The sequence below is a fragment of the Cucurbita pepo genome, chromosome 1 (assembly GCF_057944985.1).
Source record: "Cucurbita pepo subsp. pepo isolate OVF chromosome 1, ASM5794498v1, whole genome shotgun sequence".
NCBI classification, from domain to species: domain Eukaryota; kingdom Viridiplantae; phylum Streptophyta; class Magnoliopsida; order Cucurbitales; family Cucurbitaceae; genus Cucurbita; species Cucurbita pepo.
In genome coordinates, this window is record NC_141798.1 from 11,346,934 (window position 1) to 11,365,283 (window position 18,350).

An 18,350-nucleotide genomic window follows, 5' to 3' on the forward strand; every position below is an offset into this window, starting at 1 on the left:
TGACACAAGTAGAAGGTTGGTTTTCCACAAGATTTTAAAATTGAAGAAAAATATCAAAGAAATCAGAGTAAAGAAAAATCATCAATAAAAATAACAGGTAAAGAAAACTCGAATTGGATTTTAAGGGGGAAGAACCTCAAATATCACAATGAATAAGATTTAACACATAGTACCAACTATATTCATGGTGGGAACCAGGCAATATATGACTTTTCATTAGTTGACAGGTACTAACAGTACAAAATAAAATAAAATAGAATACATAAATAGTATAAAATAAAATAAAATAGAATAAATAAATAGTATAAAATAAAATAAAATAGAATAAATAAATAAATAAGTAATAATAAAATTGTAACTGATACTATATCTCGACCAATATGATGCAACTTCTTCCCTAAATATCTCTCCTTAACTCTGAGATAATTCTAATAAAAAAAAATGGTAAATTTCCATGAGAGATGTTGCCATTCTTAGAAAAAGAAGACAGAACAGAAAAGATAGTCAGATTTACTAGAGAAGAAGAAAGATAGGTGTTTAAGCAGATTCAACAGAAAGAGATAGGAAAGAGATAGAAAAGTTATTAGATCTTCCTGATCTTTTTTATCGTGTTTCAATTATTTAGATTTTTGCTGTCATTTTACTAGTTATAGAAAAGCAGGCCCAACATTAAAATTGTGTAAGATTAAAATTGGTCAAAGATAATTGGGTACAAAATGGGAGATGTGAAATTCTTTCTTTTATTGTCTTGTGTAGTTCTAGAATGGATTAAAATTGGCCAAAAGTAATTGTAAACCTAAAAGAGCAAAACAGAGGAGAGGAACAGAGTGTACAAGAGAAAAGGAAAATGGAAGATGATTTGGAAGATTTGCGAAATTATTATTATTTATACCTCGAAATTATGATATTATAACAAACTATACTTGGATTGAATGATGAAGCATCACGAAATAATATTGGTACATTTTTAATTTATACCAAAGACAATTTAAAAACAATGAAAATGTGGAATTTGATTTTTTTACTCAAATAAATTTATGTTCAAAATAGGTGAAGACTCCATATAAGTGAGAACTAATTCGAAGAAGGAAAGCAAGCAAATTTGGAGTTAGATAGAAATTCGGCTAAGGCCAACCAAGTAAGTGGCCTTACTATCGGCTCGGTCGAAAGACTTGTCTTATGTATGACGTCACGTGCCCAGTGGCCCTTGCATGTGTCATTTATGTTTTATGTTATGTGATGATGTGATGACGTTAGATGATGATGTGTTGTTGTTGTATAATGATGTGACGACGTTAGATAGTGTGATGTTGTGATGTTATATGATGATGTGATGTTGTTATATGATGATGTGATAATGTTATGTGATGACGTGATGACGTTAGATGATGATGTGATGATGTTATATGATGACTTGATGACGTTAGATAATGATATAATGATGTTATTTGAATGATGTACTTGGTATGCTTGATGCACTTTATGGCAATATGATGAGTATGATAATTGCGTGATGTTTACCTTAATATGATGATGTTTTCCATATTGAGCTTACTATATGATGATGAGTGCCATATTGATCATGTCATTAGATCGACATAGGATACAACCCTAAGAAACATGAAAATGATATTAATATAAATATCCACGAGTATGTGTTACCTAGAGTAACAAAGAGATGAGACTAGAGGGTTGTGTTAGAAGATGAGTGGGACCTCATGCATATTGTAGATTCATAAGCATAGGTAGCTTCCCTAGTGATGATGAGCGGGAAGCCCATAGTAAGTGCAACAAATACCATCTTTTATAGATATTTTGTATATCATTTTTTAAAAGATGTTATAAATTAGAAAGAAAATAAAGGTGGTTTTTTTTTTCTTTGTTTTTTTTTTCTTTTTTAATGTTATCCCTGAAAACCTAATCACGGGGATAAAAAGCCTTCCTTTCCTTTTCTCTCCTTCTCCCTCTAGGCACCCATATTCTCTCAGACTCTCGGGCAAAACCAAATCTCGCCTTCTTTCTCTCCCGCAACAATCCATTCTTCTTTCTTTAATGCTTCAAAATTTTCCCTTCAAGATCCATCCTTCTTTCTTTCGGTGCTTCAAAATTTTTCCTACCTCACTGCATTGAGAGGATACATGGAGTTTACCGTTGATGCCTTGCTTATGAAAAACCCTATTTTCCTACCTCACTCTAAATCTGTAAATTGAACCATCCAAAATAGAGCGAAGTTAGGTATTTTTTTTTCCTTTTATCTTCTTTGTTGGCTCACTTTGTAAAGAATTTCTTTTGTGAGTTCGGTCTTTTGATCCTTCATTAAGTAATGTACTTTACTTTTAAGTGTGTATTTTCCTAGCGGTAGAATTTTTCTTTGAATGTAGATGGGTGAATTCTGTGAGATAGATGTGGTTGTTGTCTTGTGTTAAAAAGTTGAATGTAGTTTTGTGAGTTAGATCCACGAAATAAAAACATAATTCATGAAACTATCTTTATTTTTTATTCAATCAATACACATGCCCAAATTGAGGAACCACACCAAGATTACAAACCAAAAAAAAAAATAAGTCTAAGAGTACAAAGAAATTAAGTTTAGAGAAATTTATTAATTCATAGGTTATTTCAAGCACATTCTACCGATAGGAATGATTTATGTTAACGGGCTACATATTCTACAAGTATCAAGTAGTAGGAAGAAGTTAGGTGTGTATTGATGGGCTGCATATAAATTCTTTGAGCAAAATAATACCTTTTGTAGGAAGAAGTTATGTGTGAATCAAAAAACATAATGCTAGCATTCCTCATAAACTTTTAGTGGACAATGCCCTCTCCTTTCGATTCTAATTGAAAGCTGTAATGCAAGTATTTGAACTAATGTTCTATTCTCTGTTTTTAAGAAACCTGCTTCAAGAAGAAGGGAAAAAATGAAACGTGCTTATATATATAAGATGAACAATAATGTTCTATCCTTTTTTTACTTTTATATGATATTTAGATTTTGTTGCTTTGGTGTTTGATAGAGGAAGAGCTTGAAATAACTAGAAAAAGAAAGGAACAAGAAAAAAACTCCAACATATGTCAAACCTTTTGATACTATTCTAATAAATATATCTTTTTTGCACTTCTCTTCGAATCATTGATATATATGCTTCCATAATGTTGTAGGATTCTTTGAAAGCACTAATTAGCAAGCAACAACGAACATTTTATCAATTGACATTGCCTAGAGTCGGCCACAAAGATGCAACCTAGGCTTTGATACCAAATTGATAAGGCAACTCTAATACTCGGCCCAACGATCAAGCTTTTGTTGAAGCAAGAAAGCACTAATTGGCTAGCAACAACGAACAATTTATCAATTGACATTGCTAAAAGAGTGGAACATAGAAGATATTGATGTCGGTTCGAATATCTTTAGAATTGGTAGACTTGATTTTATCAAAATCAAAGATATCACATATTGTGGATAATGAGTTTTTGTTCTATTTATATTGTATTGGATGAGGAAGAACTCATTTGAAAATTGTGACAGTGTAACGAGTTTGATATTCTTATATAGATCGAGTTGAATACTTTATTTTGTAATGTATTAGTAAATTATTAAATTTCAATTATGAATTGAAGTGATAGGGCAAAGTAAATTATATTTTTGAGAAAAATTAAAAAAAATAAAAAAATAAAAAAATAAAAAAGAAAAAAAAAAGAAAAAAGGGTGCTTTCAAACTACTAAATAAATTTGTTATTACATAAGATAAATATAGCATAATTTATTTTAGGTAGGTTTACATATTATAACTTTCATACCTTTGCATATAAGCAATATTTAGGTACTATATTATAACATTTATTATAGTTATACAAAAACGCTATAAAAAGTTCCAGACTTTTAATAATATGGACTGTCACGACGTACGAAAAACGCTATAAAAGGTATCTATGATAGTCTTTTTCGGGAGCTATCTAATCCAATATTTGTTGTAGTGCTTGTACGGAGGACGGCGACATCGCGAGCAGACACTATGGCACGTGTATAGGGTAGACTCATATTTAAATTTCTAGTCTTAAGTTAGAATAAGTGGTTTTTCATTTCATTGTTTTAATTTCTAGTCTTAAGTTAGAATAAGTTATTTTTCATTTAATTGTTTTAAACTGTTTTGTATTTGTTTTTATTTTCTCTAAATTTCAGTATTTCGTATTTAAGCACGTAAGACCATGGCTGTGTTTTCCAGAGAAGAAGTTGTTTTAAGCGTTTTTCGAAGTTTAAGTTATAAATAATATTCATGTAAGAGTTATATTTCCGCATTAGAGATGAGCATGAGACTATAGTAGCAACCTTGAGTACGTGGAAATTTAGGGTCGTTACATACATACGAGAAGACACTAAAGACGTAAGAGAAATGTCTTTTTTTATTATTATTTAAAAAGAAAATAACATAATAATTCGCATGACCCAAGTAAGCATGTCATAAATCATATGAAGCACGTAGATATTTATTTTTAAGAATAGAAATAAAGGCAAATTTGCTGCACTTCAGTGATTATAGCCCTTCATCCCTTCTACCGGTTTACAACACCCTTCCTTTTTTATGATTCGAGCCAGTAAAAAGATTATTAGTAAATGTAACAAAGAGAGGAAGTTAGACGTTAATTAAAAAAATATTTTTAATGAGATGAGGGACAACCAAGACATCTAATGAGTGAATCTTTGGAATATGAGAAAGAGTACTAGTGTGACCGATGGATAGAGATGCGCCGTTTCCTAGGATCACAGAGTCCTTACCCGTGTAATTTTTGGACTGATCCAAAATAGATGAATCGATCTTCATATAGGCCAAAGCCCCAATGTCCAAAAACCAATTAGCAGTCTCGAATCCACCAATAGAATAGGACGTGCTGAAAGCTTCGGCAAGGTGAGCATGTGTAACGACCGATCTTCGAAAATACCAAATCATGGGTCGCCATATGGACTCAAGAGAAAAAAAAAACTTTTCAATACTTCTTCTAGTTTGAACAGGGGACTAAAAGTTAAAAGTTGCCTGATATACGTTTAAAAAAAATACTACAAAACACATAACGAGAATCCGCGAAGTCACGTAAAAAGAAACGGTTATAAAATATCGCAGGTTTTCAAAAAACGTCAAAATCATAACCAAAACGACATGGGAGAAGAGGATTCAATCTAAGGGCTCCCTTCTACAGCTGCACGACTCCACACGTCCCCGCCACCGACCCAGATCTACTTTTCTCCTGAAAAATAGAAACAACACAGAATGAGTATATAAACAATACTCAGTAAGCAACTTGCTCGTAAGCTCTTGTCGAATTTAGCCCTATTCACGGGATCCTAAGTTTTGCGCTTGAATAGTCACTAGTCAGAGACCTAGTGGTGCCTGGCAACATCTAACTGTTCCTAAGATCAGTAACTACCTGCCACTGTGCCTCGCTAGGCCGGGTCAATCACTACCTGTCTTACGCCCTTATCGACTCAGATTAGTAAAACTACCTGTCTTAGGAACAGTAACTACCTGTCACTATGCCGCTCGGCTGGATTAGTAAAAGGCCATGGCTCGTCCCACTAAGCACCTCTTACGTGTTACCACAGTAATATACTATGATTACCCTCAACCCCTTGTGGGTGATTACGAAAACGGTACACTATCATCTATGTGCTTCATAACTTATGATAACTAGCACCTAATAAATGATCCAACTCACAAAGTGTAACAATGGGCTACCCAAGTCCCACACCTAATGCCTAACAAAGAACCACGGCAACAACACGTCGCCATGCTAAGTCACGTAATAACCATCTAGCTCAACATAAAAAACATACCATCCCATACGCCTATACGAAATTTCACATTCAAGCCAACGAAACTATATAACCATAACGGCAATCAAAGTACAACCACACACATTATTGAAGTACCACATCCATGAACTAACTTTATCCATTCCTAAATACGGTACTAAATTGTTTGGCCACAAATCCAAACCGACTCCTACAAGCAATTACTTAAAAATTTGCTCTAGATGGTTACTTACCTGATCGTAGACTTCCTAAAACTTTATCGAGTCTTCAAGTGTCCCCTTGACTAAGCTTGAAATTTTCCTATAATAACGCGTTATGGAATGTGTGAGTCAAGTACCTAAATCTGAATAAAGACGAATCAAATGGTGTGAAATGAGAAAAATCGGGTTTCGATTCTGTATAGGTGGGTCGGGTCGGGTCAGGTCGTGCCCCCTCAATTTTCGGCCTCTTCTTCCCACCTTCTTCTTGATCTTTCTTTCCTCTCAGCACCCCATGCCTTCTTCTTCACAAGGACTCACCAACTTCCCTCGACAATAACCTAGGTACACCGTTCTAGTAAAATGTATTAGGGTTTTGGAAAGGAACAACAAAAATCACACCACTAGGACTTACCGTCGGCGTTCTCCCTTCCCCAACTGTTCGGCCCACCGTTGCTGACAAGCGCTTCAAGCTCCATCGTTCGTCTCCTCCGCTCCACCCTCTCCTCTGTCTTCTTCTTCTTTCTTTTTTTTTCTTTCTTCTTTTCTCTTTTCCTTCCGGCCGACCTTTCTTTTCTTTTTCTTTTTCTTTTTTTTTTAACCATAAAAGAGTAATACAGTTGGCCTTTCTCTCTCCTCACTTATTGCCAGCTGTACAGCTCTTTCAGCATGAGTAGAGTCAGTCCGAGCATACCGTTGGTAACGATCAACCTAATGGCCCTCAGCGCGACATATTTGGCAACGAGGTAACCGACGACCCTGACCCGAATGGGTTCGTCCTTAGTTGGAAGAGTTGTTATCGTGGGAATGAGAATGATCTCGCTGGTTGCTACGGGAGCAGGATGGTTTCCATGGGTGTGACTACGATTAGTGGTTGCGAATGTTGCAGGAATGGAGTCAAAAGGCTTAAGGGAGTGCTGAATTAACTCAAAACTTTCAACTTTAGAGGTTAAATCTGCAAAACATGAGAGAGGGGTGAGAGCCACCTGAGCAATAAAAAAAGTTGAAAAAATCAATGCCGAGTCCACAAACCAACCAATACACTTTATCAATTTCTCAATGGGTTGGCTAATGATATGAAGTTGGCCACATATTGTTTTGAAGGTATGGGCCGCATACTCAGCAACATATTAGGTGTCATATTTTATCAGCGGCAAGTCATCCTTGAGTCTTAGTTCACAAGCTTTTGAATGATGGCTGAACATAGTCTTCAATGCGAACCAAACATCACAAACAGTGGAAAGACCAACGACGACAACAATGGATTTCTTAGTGAGAGAGGAGAGAAAGAGAGAAAAAAATCGTTGATCAACTGCTTTCCACGTCAAATATTTGGTGTTGAGTGTTGAGGAGATTTCTGGTTCGAAACGAGATGGTGAAACCAAAGTCTCATCATCGTAGCCCAACATATCTTAACTCTTAAGGAGAGGGAGAAATTGACTTTTCCAAAGAAGATAATTGGAGGAAGAAAGCTTGATAGTGATCGTATGGATTAGAGTGTTGAAAAGAAGAAGATGAGAAGAGGTTCAGAAGCCATTGAGAATAAAGGATCGGGGTTGCTAAATCGAACGGGTTCTGATACCATGAAAATATTTGCTCAAACCACCCCACAAAAAGAATGGTGAAAGTTTCCACAAAAAGAATGGTGAAAGTTTTCTATTTGTAATCATTTACCGAATCAAGTAGATTACAAAAGAAATGGAAAGAGCAGTAATTGGATACAATATATTAGCCTATAATCAAAGGTTAAATATAATACATATGGTTAACCGTAATCGAATGATGAGTATCCTCAACAATACAAGATATTAGTCTATAATTAAGAGTGAAATATGATACATATGTAAATCATAAGGGAACACTAAGTGTCCTCAACCAGACCTTTGTATGCATGAAAACTTAAGATAAATTTTTGTTTGTGAATGAGAAGTGTAATAATTACCTATGTGTGCATGAGAATATACTACAAGGTAAGACAATTACTTATTTTTATGTATGAGAATTGCAATAATTACCTATTTTAGGCATGAGATGTGTTGTATGGTATGTTATGGCCATTGGTCAATTATTTAGACGTGTGCATGAGAATTGTACCATCTCTTTTATGATATGAGAATTGTACCATCTCTTTTATGATCTGACCTTGTGACAACCACTCTTACGTGTATGAGGATTGTACCATTATCTTATAATTTTTACTTATAGCAATTATTCATCTGCGTGCGTGTATAAGAGTTGACTAATTTTAAATGGTTTGGGTTCTTTATTCAGTCTTTCAAAAAAAAAAAAAAAAAAAAAAAAAAAAAAAAAAAAAAAAAATCATGTAAAGGTAAAGGCGTGTCAAGGTCATGACGGGAGGTACTCCTCGTTGTCATGGAAGTTACTACCTTAAAGTCTTAGTTACTCGATTAGCCTCTCCTATTTGCACAATTTTATATTTGCCCATTGCTGTCAAAAGTAGAACAAATACTTTAATAAATATGAAACAGTGAATATAAATGTGGTTAGGGAAGATTATAAAAAAAATATATATGTGTTTTGGAGAATACTATATTTTTCAAAATAACTTGTTACATAATGATTAAAAAAGAGGGCATAAATTATAAAAAAATATAAAAACGTTGGTAAAGAAAAAAGAAGAAAGAATTGAGTTATCAATCATGCCAATTTCTTTGAAAAATTAATTATAAAAATTTTAAAAAATTGCGTAATAATTATGAAACGTTACATGTAGTAATTAAAGTACTATATAGACTATAAATGTATGAAATAACTCCAAAGAAATACGTGTGCTAAGAAATTACAAATTAAAAAATAGAAATTTTGATATGAAAAAATTATTAAATAATTAGAATCGTAAGAAAAAAATAAAAATAAATAAAGAGAAAACCTGCGGCCCTTTTAAAGTCCGGCCCGTATTCGTATGACAGGCCTATACATGGCGATTATCATGAGTCTGTTCTTCAACTGAGATATTCACAGTCAAGCTCACGAACCGGAGACGACAGCCGAAGAAATCAGATCGATATGGAAGTCCAGGGATCCTCGAAGAAGATGATAGCGACGCAGGCTGAGATGGTGGAGGCTAGGGTTCCAATTCCTTATAGAGACCAGTGCGCTCACTTGTTGATCCCTCTTAATAAGTGCCGCCAATCCGAGTTCTACCTCCCATGGAAATGCGAAAACGAGCGCCATTCCTACGAGAAATGTGAATATGAGCTCGTTATGGAGAGGATGCTTCAGATGCAGAAGATCCGTGAGGAGGAGGCCAAATTCAAGAAGGGTATTCCTCTCATTCCCAAGACTGCCAATGTATGACGTCATTCCTTAATCAGGTTCGTTTCTCTTGCTCTCTAATCTTCTTAAACGTTATCGATTCTATTGATTTCTTGTTATTCTTACCGTGTCATCGATTTCTCATGATCTTGGTTCGAGTGTTCAAAGTTCTATGTTTTCTTTTTCTCCTTTCATATTAGGGCTATGATCTTTCTGAGCTGACACCGGATCGTGGATTGACCCCTATAGCATGATTAGAATATATTTTTCACCTTGATTTATGTTGGAACGGATAAGAAAACGCATAAACTTATGGATGAAGGCGTTTATGAAATTCTAGTATGACTTACACGTAGCAATATGTGTGCAATATACGCCAGAATTGGAGAAATGAAAAAATTTGGGAATTTTTATAAAGGAAGAGCTGTTCTTCTGGGCTACCTAAAGTCGAGTAAAATAATAAGATCATTATTTCCCAACCTCGGGTGCTCGGGAACTACTTAGGGAACCAGTTATTTCCCCACCTTTGTCAATGAAAATAGAAACTCCTAATTGGTGGAAACAATTGGTCACATCATAAATCTTTCTCTAAAAGACCAAGGACCTATAGTGGGGTCTTTTTGTATTCACTTGTGCTTTATGAAATGAACCTACTCGATTGACTACTTGAGACAGGTCCATTCATCATTTCTTATGGTCTGCCTCAAAACTCTCAAAGTTCACTTGGAACTTCTTATTGTGAGAGGGTATGTTCTCTTTTAGTTCTACTACTATGCTGCATTTGTTCAAATTTCTAAGGTCTTATAGTAGTATATTGTGTAAGGTTGTGCTGTAGGAAATTCTGTTTTCTAGGATAGTTAAAAGAAAATTATAAATGATTCACATCCCCCACAAGCATAATATTCTACCATTTTAAATTAGAAACTTTCACCATCCTAAGTGCAAACGATGCTCCAAAGTTACAACTTATGTGAGTCTATTTTTCAACGGTAAAAGGATCATTATCATTTATCACAGCGGCCACACAAGCTTTCCCATTATTTAATCTATGCTCACAGTGCTTGTTCTTATTGTGTATTAGGAAATTTCTAAGAATTCCTCCCTCAGACGGGTTGAAAGAGTGCTTGTTATATCAAATAGGAGATTATCAAATTTACTTGTCTACTTTTTTAATCTTCACTACTTATTTCTTGATTTGGGAACTCTAAAATTTTAGTGATGAAGCTTCATATGAAACTAAATTTTTATGATGTAGTAGAAAGTTACAAATAGTAAAAAACAACCCCCATTGCACAATGTTTAAGAAAAGATTGCATCATAGCAGTTTCTGCAAAAATTATCTCCAAATAGACAACTTCCAACCCAGACCCAGTCCCTCTAGGAAAAACTTTCCCATCTTGAATTTATTATAGTATAGAGAAAGAATAACAACAGAACTCTCTTTCTGAAGAAACCCGAAATGAACGATTTTCTTTGCAACATTGTACCACCTCCAGTCTACAATCAATGCCAAAAAAAACCTCAATAAATGATCTATTATTCCTTTCCAACCAAATATTTAGTTTGAGGGATTGTACAGCATTGATCGAAAGCTTCTTTACTATTCCTTTGATCCATATTCTTAAAAAAAAAAAAAATTGCTTCTCATGTTTTCTTTATTAAGAAATGATGAAAAAAGCCCAAGAGAACCCCAACATTAGAAATAAAGAGTTACACATTTTCTTGCTAAAAGAGCGTAAAACAAATAAGAGCAATGTATCCACATTGAAAATTGAAGAATGACATTTTTTTTTAAGTTCTCAGACAGTGTACTCAGGGTACACTCATGTGATTGCACATAGCAAGAGGTTATGTAAGGCATATGTCAATTGCTTGAGTGATATCTTAAGCGAGCATGTTCAATAAAGCACTTCTTTTCACTCACAAATGAAGAGGAATCAAATAAAGAAGAAAAGGGGGAGAGGAGGAGGAGGAGGAAGAGTTAGAAAAAGAAGAGTGGGAGGCTGAAGAGATGGGAAAAGAAGAAGAAAAGAGGGAGGTGGAGACAAAGTCAAAAGGCTGATTCTTACATTTGCTAGAAGCACTAATGAAGTGCTAACTACATGGCATTTGAATTATCAAATGGCAATATTCCTCGAATAAATGCACGTGTTTTTATTTATAACTTTGTTGAAATGGTTGCTTGAGGCACAAGACATGAGGTTGTTTTTATACAAAATAAAAGACCTATTGCTTATTTTAGCGACGTTCTTTTGGAGTGGTACACCGAAAACTAACTTATGAGAGCTTGTTGTCATTGCTTTAGAAGTACAAAAAATGGAGATATCTTTTTTGGGTAGGAGCATTGGATGATTTATCAAGTTCATCTTCATTGTTTTCTTTTTCAAGCTTTTCAATCAACCATTCTTACTTGACCTCATTATCATTAAAACCTTTATTCTTTTCTAATGAAGAATCAAACTTTCTCTGAGGAAAAAATGAAAGAATACAAAGGTTTCCTAAAAAACAAGTGTGCAAAAGAAAGATTTGCTAAAGGAAAGGATTCAAAATGTGTGACCCTAACAAATAGTTACAAAAAGACTTCATCATCAACCCCGAATGAGAAACATTGAACTTATCTAGGGATTAGAAATCACAAGGGCCTCTCTCCACTCTAAAGATTCTATTGTTCCTTTCGTCCTCACATAACCCATAATAAATCACACGTTGGCTTGCCACAAAAACCTCCATTCCTCTCAAAAAGGCAAATGAAGAAGGAACTTTTCAATCATCTCCCTGTAATCTCTGGCCTCCTAAAGGCCAAACAGTTCAACAATAAAAATACTCAATATAGATTGAGAAAAGTTGCAATTTCTTAGATATGATCTAAGCTTTCCTTTGCCTTCTGACAAAGAATGTAACAGAATGATAATTTGATCAAAGAAGAAAACTTGATAGAAGCCAATTTAACATGCTTTGATAAGGCAACCAAGCCAATTTAACATGCTTTGATAAGGCAACCCTAATCCTCAGCCTGACGATCCAAGCTTTTGTTGAAGCTAAAACCCTTGAATTAAAGAAATTAACACCTTCTTATACAAAATTCGGATCAACGAAGAGATAAGGCTAGAATTAGATTACCTCTTAAGATCAAAAATCTAGAAGCAAGATTTGGAACCTTGTTCTAAATTGAGTCGCTCCACAATCGAACTTGATCAAGACTTGATTGAATGACTCGAATGCAATCTACCACAAGAATAGCATGAAACTTAGAAATGACAAAGATGCTTAAATTTCTAAGGGTGAAAATCTCAATTTGAGAGCTTAATTTCATTCATAAAAAATTTGGTTTTTACCTACTAATTTGTGGCTGTTTATAGTCTCTCCACAAAAGAAACTTCCAACTCTAAAAATGTTCGCTAAAAGACGTTAGTGGCCATGATTGGTAAGTTACTCCCCATTACCCTTCAAGTGCCCACTAAAAAAGAAGTTAAAGGCCTTTTGATGAGTAACTTCCTACCCTTTTGCCCACTACAAGAAGTTATGGAAAATAATAAATAAAGTTTGCGAATAAATTATCAATCAAGTGTAGCAACTCCATGCTCCACTTCAATTGTGCATTCACTTTCGATGCTCCAAATGTTTCTTCCTCAATCGAATCAGCTTGTAACACATGAAATAAAGGTTGAACCGAGCTTATCCAATTTTCTAGATGAAGAATGAATGCTCGTTGAATCTTCTTGGCCTTGGATCGTGTAATAGGTCTAGTTGGAACATTTGGAACACCGTGATCCAAGGCCAAGAAGATGCATTTGCTTTTGGAAATTTTCCCTTCTATGAAGATAAGAAAACATACTCACTAGACAAACCCCTTCTAGGATCAGTCTCCAAAGGCAAAAATCCAAACTCTCCAATCAATGATAAGAGAGCCATGTCATTCATCGTTTTCTTATTGGACAATGAACGCTAGAAACCAAGTGATAAAAAAGGAGAGCTCATAGATTGAACGACGTCAACCACAAAATAGTTTATGTAGATGTCAAATAATACAAACGAGGAAATGTAATGCAAAGTGCTCAATCCCCCCATCCATTTATCATCCAAAATGTATGTTTCCTTCCGAACATAAGAAAAAGTGTACCAAGTGAGAAAAGAAGGGAGCTCATTGGATATTTCTTTCTACAAGTTTGGTACCTCCCAAGCTTCTCTAAATTATTGCGAACAGAATAGGGAAGCTTTAAAAAGGAGAAAAAGTATAAACCATAGTAGGTTTGTCACCGTCAACAAGCCTTAAAACAAAAGTTAAGGGTCTTGGTGTCTTTAAACTATGCACAACTGAGTATCTAAAAGATGATATCAAAACAGTGTCAGCTGCTTTCTTACCCTTTGGTTCCTTTGCCCATCTACAACTTGTCTATATTTGCTATGAATATTTGCTAGTGTAAGATGAGGTCACAAAACAGGTAGTAGTTCGTCTTATCAATCTACTGTGATTTGTGGAACTCTCTCATCTTGTTTAGCACATACATGTGGTGATAAATAGGACTACTAAGTGCCACAACTCTTGTAAGACACCTTTGGTCCTTTCCAACATCTTCCATAATTAAATCTGAATAATGAACGACACATTGCTTCCACTACATAAATAAATGGGGCCGTTTTGCTTTTAAATATTTTCTAGCTCGGTTGAGATCTATAGCAATGCAGATTACATTTTCTTCTCCAATTTTCTCCACCATGCCATGGCATCTAAGCTTCAAATCTATTTTCATCGAAATTGATGTTGGAAGATGCATCAATGGATTTCAAAAATTGTTTCAGCAGAAAGATAAACTAAAAAGGTTATTAGAGTTTTGTCCTTCCAATTAGTTCTGACTCATCTGATCAATGAACAACCATTTTTTTCCTTTCAACCTCATGGCTAGTTAATAGATCATTTGTGAGTTCTACTTTCTTTTCCAAATAGGTTACTCTAGCCTCATAGTAAGAAGGAGATATCAGACTGAGACCAAATTGCCCCACAACTTCTAGCATCACATGAAAACTTCTTTAAGCGAATAATACTTCTAGGATCAAATGAAAACTTCTTTAAGTGAATAATGCTGCTTGATAAATACGACATGTGATGAATTGTATTGTTCTATCCTCCCCTCTTAGTTCTATAAAATGGTTGATTGCTCAAGCTTTTTCAATCTATTTCTATCATTAACAAGTTTAGTCGAATGTGGACAAACAAATTTATGCAAAGCCCCACTTCGCCATGGTGGCTTTGCTTTTGATCAAGATTGACATTCAGAGATGGAACTAGCTCTTTCTCTTCTTCCTTAACACATTGCAACTCATGGTTATTTTCTTTCTAGATGTTCCACATTTTTAACCCCCAACCACTTTCATCACATCCTCCTTTATCTTCTTCATCGCATCCTCCTTTAAGTCAATAAGCATCATAGTTTGGGAGGGCATTACTCTCTTCCCTCTTTGCTTTTGACCTTATTTGGTACTGTTTCATTTCATCTCTTACACTTCAAACATGCTTTTATACATTCCTATTTCCTCCAACTAAATGTTGTGCTGCTCAACAAGTGCTACGTTTGAGAATTTGTTTGTAAATGTAAATTAACAAGTGCTTGTATCCTATTCATTTTCCCAAAGGGCATGTTTCTCATCAAGAAGTTTGCATTTTTACTCCACTTCTCCCATCTCACTGTAATAGTATATTTTTATAATTTAATTATTTAAATAAAGGATTCAATAAATTGTCTCAAAAAAAAAAAGTATTGAGGATTCAGTAACAACCTTAAAAAAACGCTCAAGAGAGATCCTTTGGGGATGTGATTTTCCCGATGGCATTTGGACTGGTTGTTTTTAGGCATTTAACTTTCGTACTACCTGCTCTTATAGTTGTAAAGAGACAATTGAGGAGCTTCCTCTTTGTTTTTTTTTTTCATGAGAAAAGGTTTTTCATACATCTCCTTTTTGTATGGCTTGCTCGTTAGGCCTCGCCAGTTGGTGAAAGAGGGTGGACTGGTGCCCTATTTCCTTTGAGGACAGAGTTTTGCTCAAGGCACTTTTCTCTTTAGAGGAAGTTAAAAAGGTGGTTTTTGGGTTGGATAGAAACTAAGCTCGTGGACCAGATAGTTTTTCTTTGGCCTTTTTCCAAGACAACTGGGAGTGTATGAAGATGTTTGTGGAAAGTATGTAGCGAGTTCCATGAGAGAGACAGTTTAGATAAATCGTTACATGAAACTTGATACGAAATAAGACGTCTTAATCATGTCACAAGGACTTTAAGGTGGATGATGGAGTTGTACCCTACTTGCTGTTCCTGATGACAAAATAGAGTTGCATTTAGTGAACTCAATTGCAACTCATGCTTCATTAAAAACAAATCAAGTTTCATTTATGGAAATAGTACCCGAATCTATTGCAAACCACTTCAAGAAAAGCTTTAATTACTTTCAGATAGGTTACAAACTTTTGGTTGACTGGTTAACATATTAACTCTCGGACTTAGTGAGGTTTCATTGTATTTTTCAATGTTAAAACATTATTTTCAATGTTTTAGGTTATAGTTTTGCTGGTGGCCATAATGATATTGATGGGCATGAGAGTTACAACCTTTCAATTGACAATGAGTTATTTCAAGGTGGTTATAAATAGTCATTTCTGTTACTTTATAGATTTGGATATTGTAATGAAAGTTGTATATTTTGCTTCTTAGAGCCAGAGTCTTTGTGGCACATGATTGTTGCATGTAAATGTGTCTGTTTCTAGGCTGGTCATTCCTGTGGGATCCAGATGCACATTTAGAAGTCCTTAGAAAATCACCATTGCTTACCTTGTTTTATTAATGAATTCAAATTCTTGGTGGTTAATGGGGCTTGCATTCCGCTGTGGAAAGATTTGTGGTTCAATTAGTGCTATGGATGATTTCCTCCTTCATTTTGATTTTGATTTTAGAGTGCCTCTTTGAGATGCTGTGTTTGAAGAATTGTCTTTAACTTTTTGTGTTACAAGCTATATGTCTCGTGTTATGAACATTAGACTCATGTAGGTGGGTCTTGAGTCTTCGACGTTTCTTCTTAAGTCTCCTTTTCACTAAATTTCACATCCCATTTACCTTGCCCCCACCCTTCTTTCAATCTGATTGGTTGGCTAGAATTCCAAAGATCAAGTTGTCTGAATGTCTATTTCCTTGGTATGTCAAACATTGTGGACTTTGTCCGAAAATCTTCTTGGTCTTGGGTCCCTAGTGGTATGGTTCTGTGCAGATTTATGGCAAGGATTTAGATCATTTGTTTAGGCATTGTACTGGGTCTTGAACAGTATGTGGGACATGTAGAGTTAGTTTAGCTCCTCCTGTTGGTTTGTAAAGGATATGTTGGAGAAGTGCTTGTTGACCCCACATTCAGAATGTGTTAGTTTTAAGCAACCGGCTTTGATTTTTTATTTTATTAATTTAAAGTTATTATTATTTATTTATTTATTTATTATTATTATTATTATTTTGCATCTCATGAGACACTGGACTTGAGAGAAGTAGGAGAGCTTTTAAAAATATAAGAAGTCGAGAGACTGTTTGGAGTAGGTGCATTCCATGTCTCTCTTTGGACATGCTCATCTAATGATTTTGATTATTTTTTATCCTTGTATTCCTTTTCATTTGTTCCTTTGTTTTGGCCCTTCTATTTTGTAGACCTCTCTACGTTATTCTTCCGTATGACTTGGTAAAAGCTAGTTGCTTATAATAATTTTTTTTTTAGGCATTTAACAATTTTTTTTATAAATCTTTATGTAGTTTCTGATTTCACAACCAAAACTATTTTTATTGCCTATGGTATTTATGTAGTTGGGAAAATCATGAGATTTATCCATATGTCAATTATTTTGTGTGGATAATTCAATCTATGTTCTCTTTAGGTGTTTGTGGTTGCCCTTGCTTTCTTATATTTGGATTAGGCTGTTGTGTAAAATATGTAATTGCTAAATAAGTGATTCAAGAGTCTTGAGGTATGGAAGTAATTTCCTTGGTTGAGGTTCTCAGCAGCGTGGGTTTTCCCTGCTTCATTACCTGACCTTCCATTTGAGTTGTTTGAAGGGATGCTTTTCTTAAAATGTTACTGTTGAATCTCTTTGTTGAAAACCACGGAGGGTGGAAACATGAATTTGTTATGATTGGAGAAGAATATTCTTTAGGATGGTTTTGCTCCATATTTGGGGTGCAACATTGAAAATATGTTTTAACCAGTTATATTATGCTTAAGTTAAAAAAAAAAAAAAAAAAACAAGAGGAATTTTGTAGCTTTTGTCTATTTCACTACAGTGATTCAAAGGTTATATTAAATTCTTCAGAGGTGTATCACCACTTCTCTTGATGAGACCCGTATGTCTGACATGTTGATTCTAGTCGACTATTCTTCTAGGAATTCATTTTACAATTATTTCGAATGGTTTTATGTACCTTGATTTATCGAGCACATTGAAGATCATAAGATTAGAAGTTGATCTTTCAACTTTGTTGCTTAGAGAAAATGGGCTTGGATTTTTGCATTAATGTGAAAATTCAAAATTTCTTGATTTATTTTGCATGCATCATGTGGAGTTACCTATTAACCGTTTCACGTAAATCTGACAGGAAGCCGTAAACTGCTGAGACGTGTCAGGTTCACTATTTTCCGACGCCAGCAATTAGTTTCGAATATCATCTTTCCAAACATTAAATCTGTTGAGCATTTGGAATAAAGTTATCCCTTACCAAAAAAACGTGTAAACTTGATCCTTTGATTTCTTTGTTAAAATATCATCATGTTGATGTGTATTGAATCTTGAATATCATTTTGCTTTGTGGATTTAGTCTGATGTCTCAAATTTTGAAGCTTTTAGTCGAGGTATTAGCCTTAGCACCTGATCCTACTCAGGTCGATAATCTGAAATGAGATTGGAGGGGTTCACATTTTCACATTTTTCTTCCCCTGAAACTTTATTTAATTGATTATGTTTTAAATTTTTTAGGGTCCAGGTTCAACATCTTAAGCTTAGGGGCTTAAAATGGGGGTTTAGGTAGTCTAGATTTAAGAGATTTAAGAGAA

At 34.6% G+C, this 18,350-nt stretch overlaps 1 protein-coding gene and 1 long non-coding RNA gene across 3 annotated transcripts; one reads left to right on the top strand and one right to left on the bottom strand.

The window, feature by feature from the left end:
- Nucleotides 1-5,024: 5,024 nt before the first annotated feature.
- On the bottom strand, nucleotides 5,025-6,557 carry LOC111811662 (uncharacterized). 2 transcript variants are annotated; one of them, XR_002817583.2, is made up of 3 exons: nucleotides 6,422-6,557; nucleotides 6,043-6,347; nucleotides 5,025-5,244 (listed from the first exon to the last, which is right to left on the bottom strand). It is a non-coding gene; the product is annotated as an uncharacterized LOC111811662 (long non-coding RNA). The 2 variants fall into 2 exon arrangements; XR_002817582.2 differs by having other exon boundaries at nucleotides 6,043-6,557.
- Nucleotides 6,558-8,939: 2,382 nt separating this feature from the next.
- Nucleotides 8,940-18,143, top strand: LOC111811047 (NADH dehydrogenase [ubiquinone] 1 beta subcomplex subunit 7). The gene is made up of 2 exons (XM_023697817.2): nucleotides 8,940-9,341; nucleotides 17,897-18,143. The coding sequence occupies exon 1, from the start codon at nucleotides 9,034-9,036 to the stop codon at nucleotides 9,322-9,324; it is 291 nt and encodes a 96-aa protein (XP_023553585.1). The 5' UTR covers nucleotides 8,940-9,033; the 3' UTR covers nucleotides 9,325-9,341; nucleotides 17,897-18,143.
- The last annotated feature ends 207 nt before the right edge of the window (nucleotides 18,144-18,350 follow it).

Excerpts from the sequence above, each read along its gene's own strand:
- LOC111811047 (XM_023697817.2), top strand. The coding sequence starts at position 9,034 with ATGGAAGTCCAGGGATCCTCGAAGAAGATGATAGCGACGCAGGCTGAG.